At 36.6% G+C, this 8,316-nt stretch overlaps 1 protein-coding gene across 1 annotated transcript; it reads right to left on the minus strand.

Annotated features, from left to right (window-relative positions):
* Positions 1-2,504: 2,504 nt before the first annotated feature.
* On the minus strand, positions 2,505-5,864 carry LOC135468633 (uncharacterized). Its single transcript, XM_064746997.1, has 2 exons — positions 5,130-5,864; positions 2,505-3,852 (listed from the first exon to the last, which is right to left on the minus strand). The coding sequence occupies exons 1-2, from the start codon at positions 5,405-5,407 to the stop codon at positions 3,564-3,566; spliced, it is 567 nt and encodes a 188-aa protein (XP_064603067.1). The 5' UTR covers positions 5,408-5,864; the 3' UTR covers positions 2,505-3,563.
* Between the last annotated feature and the right edge of the window lie 2,452 nt (positions 5,865-8,316).

Raw genomic sequence — 8,316 nt, forward strand, 5'->3', positions numbered from 1 at the left:
TGAAACACATAAGTTCGTCTCTGATAGATAAATGGCATCTTTGGAGAAATTGTGTCCACAAGTGCTTTAGAAAAAATGCGGAATACACCATCAAAGCACAACTTATACTAAATATTTTCAGTTGACCTTCTTTTCCTTATACTTCGGGGGTGAAAATTCAGGGTTTTACGAAGTCAACATTCTCTGAAAATAATCTCAGAATGAGGTGAATCTCTCCAGCCTAAAAAGGTTAAATATAAAAATCATCTTAACTACGACAAGCACAACTGCCACTGAATGATACATATACCTACATATACCTGTCACTTAACATCTGAAGAAGCGCTAGTACAGGCTCATTGTTATCGACTTTTTCTACTGGGAAGACCGTTCCCTTGTTTAGATGGTCTTGCCACTATATGAAAGCTGAAGTATTACCGACCTTACATTAAGGCACTATCGCTCATTTACTCAATCTAATGGAAAGATGGACCCTCACACACCGGATTGGTTGAACATACAGAAATACACCCGTCCTTACATCACACTCTAAGTGACCTTCCATACAGGGTTGTAGAGAAATAACTGATCCTAATTAAAGAGCTCAGAGCCCGGTTGTTCAAAACTGTTTGAAGACTTAGTACCAGATTTAACTTTAAGTGTTCAACCTTGTCCTCAGCCCAAAAATAAAAGGCTAACAGTACTTTAAATATGACGTAAATCTACTACCCTTATACTTTGGACAACTGTATTAGTTGCTGGGTTTGGCTAAAATTTTGAAGTGAAAATATGACTTTCAAACAACTGGGTGCTGAAGTTGGAAACTCTGTGCATGACCTCGTGCTTTTCATAACGCTGTCCTTTCTTCAGGGTAAGACCAGCAGTGGTTACAGGATCATCTATATGTTCTGGTAGGCCAGATAATAAGGGTAAACTCTTTGTTCAGATAATCTGTTTGGTCTGTTCAGTTGTTATGACTTATGAGCAGTCCATAATTTCAACAACAAATACACAATTTCTTGAAAATCAATTTATAAATATAGACAAGTCATGACAATCTGATAGAGCTGAATGTGACAACGCTGCCGGCAAGAAGAAACAAGATTGACAAACATTTCAATTATATAACTGCAAATTAACAGGAGTATATGAAAACCTAGGTTATGTTATTCACAGTTTAAAAGTCAACAAAAAGTAATGAACAGGTAACATATCTGACCAGTTGGGCAAAATACATCATGATATACCTACCCTAATTCTTCTAATTTTCATGACACATATAAGTAGTGCCGAAAACAAAGAACTGTATTTTTCTCCCAGTTTTGAATATCTTGTTCACTAAACATTCCTGCTACAATTTCATGTATATTAGCTACAAAGGGCAGGCCTGTTGTCCCAAAAACCTGAAGAATTAGGGTAAGCAATGGACATGCAACAGTGTTACAAAATTATCAAAATGGTGGACGTTTGTTTTTACATGGCTTTCAACATTGTTTGTAACCTCTGACATATTAGCAGAGCTGCCTCACTGGACCATCAGGTCAAAGACATAAGAATAGACACCTTCCCCATTTAACAGTATATGACTACCAAGGAAAACATTAGTTGGCCTACCAGTATATTGTTAAACTGAACACAAAGAGAGTACAAAAGTACTACCCAGACTACAAATGTTAAAATACATGTATTAACCATATCCTGAGATTGTGATTTGTTATTGAATTTAAGTCTCCTGCTGAAGGTGTGAATGGTGGCCGACGTTCAGTTCTTCAAAAACTCTTAATACCAGTAGATTCCATACATTTAACACAGCATGCCATCATAACCTGGCCATGTTTGAATGGTCTGTAAATTGGGTTGTTAAGCAGCTATCTGACCCAGCTATGCTCAAGTAAGGTGGCTTCATTAGATCTGTTATTCAATTTAACATAATACAATGCAAAAGGTTACTCTGAAATGTGATTTCATACTGATGTTAACTATGGATTACCACCCTCAAGACATCATTGCCACTTGGTCATTGGACATTAGAATGTAACACTGGAATACTTAAGCCAACTTATTGTCAAAGACATCTTTACACATCCAATCAAATAACTTAACTCAGACAATAGACAGTACCACAGTTTTGCATGAAGTAACAAATACATGTGTATTATAAATGTAGGTAAAACATTGGAGTTAACATCTTTTCCTGAATTGTTTTTTTTTTTTTTGGTTTTGTGTTTTGTTTTTATACATATACACTTTTTTGTTTAACAACATATTAAAATTTACTTAAACAAAATACTGTTTCCACAGTAATATCTGATCAGAACACAAAAACAAAGTACACTTTGGTTTACACACAACCATATCAGGTATCACATGCAAATTGTCTAGGCCAAGTACATGTTTATAAATATATAAACATTTTACTCTGTATATATATATATATATATATATATATATATATATATATATATATATATATATATATGTGTGTGTGTGTGTGTGTATACACAGAGTAAAATGTACCTTTGTCAGGCAAGGACAACATCAATCATCAGTGATGTGCTTGTTCTGCCATTTACGAGTCTAACTTATACACATGAATATGAATACATCCACAGTTTATGTATCCATTTATTTATTCCATTGGTGTTTTACGTTGCACTTAAGAATATTTCATTTACATGACGGCAGCCAGCATTATGGTGAGTGGAAACCATGCTAAGCCTGGGAAGAAACCCACGACCATCCTCAGGTTGCTAGCAGACCTTCCCAAGTACGATTGGAGAGAATATGCCCACAATGGCGGTGTTGTCCTTACTAACTAGTACGCTATTGAAAGTTTTAATCTTTAAATTGTTTTGGGTTTAATTATGTAAAAAAAAAAAAACAGCTACTTTTCAACATGTAGTAGAAGACACCACTTCAGTGAACATTTTAAACTTATTTTCCTACCTTGTTTTTTTTTAATAAAATTGCATAGCACTATATTAAGTCTCTAAAACCAAGAACTCCTGCCTGGTAAATTATAAACTTATGTGTAATCAAATGTTACAGTGCTAAAATAAAAAAATTTTCAACAGAAAATCAACTAATTTAATATTTCATCCTTTTACAAATACAGCATAAAGTTAAAACAAACATTAATATAAAGGAAAAACGTAACAAAAGCAATATCTGCACAGTATATTCCAAGACCACATAAAGTTACATGTCCATGCATAAAGCAGTAAATGCTATTTCTTTTCTATTTCTAAAATGTCTAACAGCTTAAGCTTTTATTACATATGGATAAACCATTCATATGGTGTACATAAAAATGCCCAGATAAATTTTTAAAATGTTTGAAGTAAATAAATAATGATCAAAAAAATAAAAAAGAAAGAACAAAAAAAAAACAACAGTATTTATACCTTGAACAATGACCTTAATATGGGGTAAAATGTGCGCATCTTAAGGCTGGTATCATATTCCCTGACATTCACTCCCCAATATGCCCAGTTTCTGCCTTTCAGCTTTAAATAAAACTCTTAACAAATACAAAATCTCAAAGGAAGCCTTATAACTCATTGGATTTCCATGTAAATTTACTTTTAACTTTCCTTGGGCTTGTCTGGTAAAGAGTTCAAAAATCTTTGCAGATCTTCTAGCGTTATATTGTCCTTGACTTCAAAAGCCCGGTGGCCAAATTTAATTGCAAGCTCAACGTTTTCCCGATCATCATCCAACAAAAGAACTTCCTGGGGATGAACAACTTTCTTCATCTTTGTATACAGCTCGTTGATGACATATGCAATATGATCCTCTTTTCCCATGGCCGAGAACCTGGTCTTTTCCATGAACTCGGGGGTGTTGCCACGGATTATCACTTTACTGGTGTCACTGAAATCACAAAAAAGGCTTCACTTAATAGTCTTCAGCCTTAAGTATCAACAACCATCCTAACATGCTCCTAGTTTTCTTTCTTTACAGTAAAATATGCTGTAAAAGGTACAAAAAGCAGTATGCCATAATCTAATTCTGCTGATAGTATAGTATTACATCCATTTCAAGGCTAATATAAATGTGTTCTTATGTAGAGTAAAACAGTTTACAACTGAAGTTAAAGAAACAATAGCATGACTTTTTCAAAAAATGCCAATGTAAAGAAATAAGGGGAGACAACCAACAAATGTTAAAATCTGAGAATTTCTGTTTGTCTACATGTCATCATCTGTAAAGTTATCCCCACTTGTTTCTTGCAATGTATCTAACAAATACATTTTCAAGTTTTGGATCTGGAATAAAATGCCATTTACTATTACTTTGGACAGGACAGTAAGAAATAACTATGAAATCTTGCTGGTTACATGGTTTCAGATTTCTTCATTTATGTACCACTGTGGAAGGTCACGAAGAATTATCAATAAGGATGTGAGAACGGGTATATAACTTATACACAAACATACATATCTACATGCAGTTGCAACAGTACTGAAGAGAATGGTGCACTTGGCATCATTTCCACATAATTTAATTCAACCAGGTGCAAACAAAATTCAATCTGTCTCTTGTAAAATATAACTGGTCTGTAGAATACATAACATTCTATAAAAAAAAATCTTTGATGAGCAGCTACAGATGTCAATCATGCTACCCCTTATAAAAATTCAACCACAAATAATGATACATCCACTTTCTTGCCAAAAGTCTTCAACAGTAGGTACAGTACTGCAGCTCTCCTTCTGATGCTGATATGCATTTTGACAAAGAGCTAAAGTAAGAACTAGTGAAACTTGACACGTCCTGCGACAGCAGAAATCCTATAAGGCAGTATACCGAACTTCAGTTAGAGTGGGGTGTGGGGAACCTCGTTTGCGTACCTCGTTTATGTAAACATAAGACCAATACATAAGCGATAGTGGATAAGTATACTATAAAATGCAGCGCAAGACATGACTTTATTAAAGACATGCAGCCTTCATGAAAATATCCAGTAGGCCTGAGCTTTGTCTCTGGACTCAGAGTCAGTCTGGTTTCCTCGATCAACTGATCTGAACAGATTAATACAAGTGAAATATTCTTAACTAGGGTGTAAAGCCCCAACCAAATAAAACAAATGACCTACATATTAATGGTTACCCATGATATTCTGAATGACAGAATGACTAAATTATTACCATTTGTTTAGAGTTATCTTCAGCACTTCTTTGATCAACCAGGGTTGGGATGAATACGTTACCACAGCAACGTTCATATCACCTGACAGAGCAGCAGACAGCAGCTGCTTAAAACATGGACGGAAAAACTCGCTCAGCTTTTTAGCACCATCTCCCCACATACCACCTGTGTGAATGGAGATCAAGGTGCTGTCAAAGTCACAGGCCAGCAGTTCAATGCCCTTTTTTCGGCACAAATGAACCAAGGAGGTAGCATCTACCAATGCTCTTGCGCTCATCTTTGTTCGACAACAAAAGACCCCAGATGTTCAAAATGGTTTATAAATATCAACTAAAGAAATTCATCAAGGTCATAACAGGTCAGTATACAAGTTACCACAGGCTTGAACACTTTGAGCTTTGTCCTGATCACGCTAGTAAAGTCATAAACAGGGTGAGTCAGGTCAGGAGGCGCGTACAACAACTTAGTCTTCTTCTATTTCTACAACATCCTCTTACATACAATCTTTCGCAAGATGTCTACATGGTAGAGGCCTAACAACTTTCAGACATCGTCAGAAAAATATCCCGCGCCACCGCAAAAGGGGTAGAAACAAATCTGATGTTCGCTCCAAGACTGTATCAACAGTTTTAACTCTTGCGTCATCTCACGAGTGAACGGCACTTGTAAATATTTCACCAGGATATCGGATGTTATCATGGAGAGCACTGACAGATTGTTCCTTGAACGTTATGTTCTCTAAATCGTAATCCGTTAAAAAAAAAAAAATCAAGGGTCCTGCGCTGCGTTTCGTCTGTGGGACCGGCGTTAGTGGGGACTGTGGGCCCGACTAGGATTGTTCACCGCATACATCAACCAAGGCAAGCCAAAACAATGGGTTATTAAATATAATAATAATAACTCTTATTTGCTCACACATTTAATATTACATAAACTAGGGTTGACACAAGATAAGTACACATTTTTGATGGAAGGCTTGCAGCGATTGATGATGTCCATGAGGCTTTTCCAAGTACATGTAACTTTTCCAGAGTTGTTGTTCCTGTCACAAGTAAATATTGAGCTGAGCAATGTGTACCCGTGTAATATTTTTCACAGATGAAGGAATAAATTGAACCAGTTCAGTTGTGAAACAAATTCATGGAAACAAAATCGTGAGACTACCTGTTCATTTGTGTAAAACGATCATTCTGGGGTTATTTTGGTTGGTGTATGCGGCAGCTAGTCCGAGCACATAGTAGGGGCATCATCGTGCCGGCGTCAGTATTTAGTATGTTATGGACTTTCGCGGAATTGACTTGTACCTTTCCTCATTCTCTCTTTCCCTCGATCCAATAGTGCACCTCCACACTGGGACTACTCCACGCTGGGACTGGTTATCGCCAACATCAAACCAAAGTGCCCCCAAATCGCGCTGTCATTATTTCTTTTTTATGATAAGTGTTAATATTATAAACTGTGCTATACAGTTTTTGGTGTATCTAATGCTCATTTTATGTTTTTTTTATGAATGCTATGGATGCCTTAGCTAGGTTCTGACATATTGTATGCCATCTTGGTCTAGACTCAACTTATAGCCTTCCGCGCTGTAGCTAGCATACATGTATGTCTATGTCACCCAACTGTATGCTGGCGGTAATAAAACTGTAACTAAACGTCAGCCCCTAAACATAAGTTAAGTTACAGGTGGACATTTTTGAGAGCTAAGTTTGTTGTTAACTGGGAGGAAATCTTGGAAAAAGGATACATTTATCCGTGGACTGCAAAATTATGGAAATACGCACGGTAGTATATACCTGTCCCGATGGACGAGGCGGTTTAAATGTCGTAGTCCTACCAACAAAGAATCTGCCAGGCCTAACCTAGGGGTTTTTAGAAATGGTTTTGGATAATACTTTTAATATGGTCTAAGCCTGTGGAGAGATTCATGTCAGTATCATAATTCACGCTGGGATGTTATAATATATACCGATAACGTAGGCGTTATTTCTAAATATGTGCACGGTCATTTGATCCAAGCTGCACAGAAGGGAATTCCTAACTGAGTTGTATTAATCACCCTGATGACAAAGCCTGGATTACTAGCAAAATAAAAACAGAAATGAAAGAGATAGACTGTTTAAAAGATCTCGTAAAAATCTCAGAAAGTAATGTTAAAGCATACAAAAATAAACGGAATCAAATTAGCTCACTAATAAGGGCGACAGAGCAGAATTACAACGACAGAAATACAAATGAAATAAACTCTGGTAATATGGGAAACAAGTTCTGGTGGAAGTTGTGTAAGTCCTTCCTCATACACAACAAGTTCATCTCTACTCTCTTAGACACTCAAAACAACGGCTTCGAAAACGACGAAATTAAAAAAAACAAACCATTTTAATGAATGTTTTTCTTACATCTGCAATATGAACAACACAAATGTTGAACCCCCGCGTCTTCCTGCTGAAAACAGCCCAAACCTGTCCACAATAAGTATCGAAGCTTCTAGTGTGCTGAACGTAGTCAATTCTTTAGACACAAATAAAACTGTAGGTTCAGAAGGAATCAGTCCCAATATCCTGTACGAAGCCACAAACCAGATCGCTCCAGTTTTAACTAGCCTTTTCAACCTTTCGTTATAAACGAAAATTTTTCCCTTCTGCCTGGAAACATGCCAATGTCACAGCCATTTTTCAAGTCTGGAGATGCATCAATGACAAAAACTATGGAGACCAGTTTCTTTGTTCAGATGTCTGAGCAAGGTTTTTGAGCATGTGATCTTCACGCCGGTTTTTCACTGTTTACACACACTAATTATCTCATACCACCATCTTTTTGGGGTTTTTTTTTTTTTTGCCAGATAGGTACTGTGCATATTTTTTGATATTTCGAAAGCGTTCGATAGACTTACTCGTAGGCTTACCCGCAAAACTGCAGTTCCGGGGTATTAATGGAAAACTACTCAATCGGTTCATGAGTTATCTGGAAAATAGACAACAATGAGTCGTAACTCACGGACAACAGCCTGACCTACTCAAGGTGTTGCCGGGGTTCCACGGAGCTCCGTTTTGAGACCCTCCTCTTTCTGGTACACGATCTGCCAAGCTTTACTAACGGTGTTAGATTATTTACAGACGACACGTGTTTTTATGTAATCTCAGAAAACATTCTTTGAGACATTGTGACGCAGTCAATATTATCTGA

Source organism: Liolophura sinensis, chromosome 6 (genome assembly GCF_032854445.1).
Source record: "Liolophura sinensis isolate JHLJ2023 chromosome 6, CUHK_Ljap_v2, whole genome shotgun sequence".
NCBI lineage: Eukaryota > Metazoa > Mollusca > Polyplacophora > Chitonida > Chitonidae > Liolophura > Liolophura sinensis.

Bases quoted from the DNA above. Each gene is read 5' to 3' on its own strand.
- LOC135468633 (XM_064746997.1), bottom strand. From the start codon at position 5,407: ATGAGCGCAAGAGCATTGGTAGATGCTACCTCCTTGGTTCATTTGTGC. The intron at 3,853-5,129 runs GTAATAATTTAG...TTGTGATTTCAG, and splicing joins AAGATAACTCTAAACAAATG to TGACACCAGTAAAGTGATAA.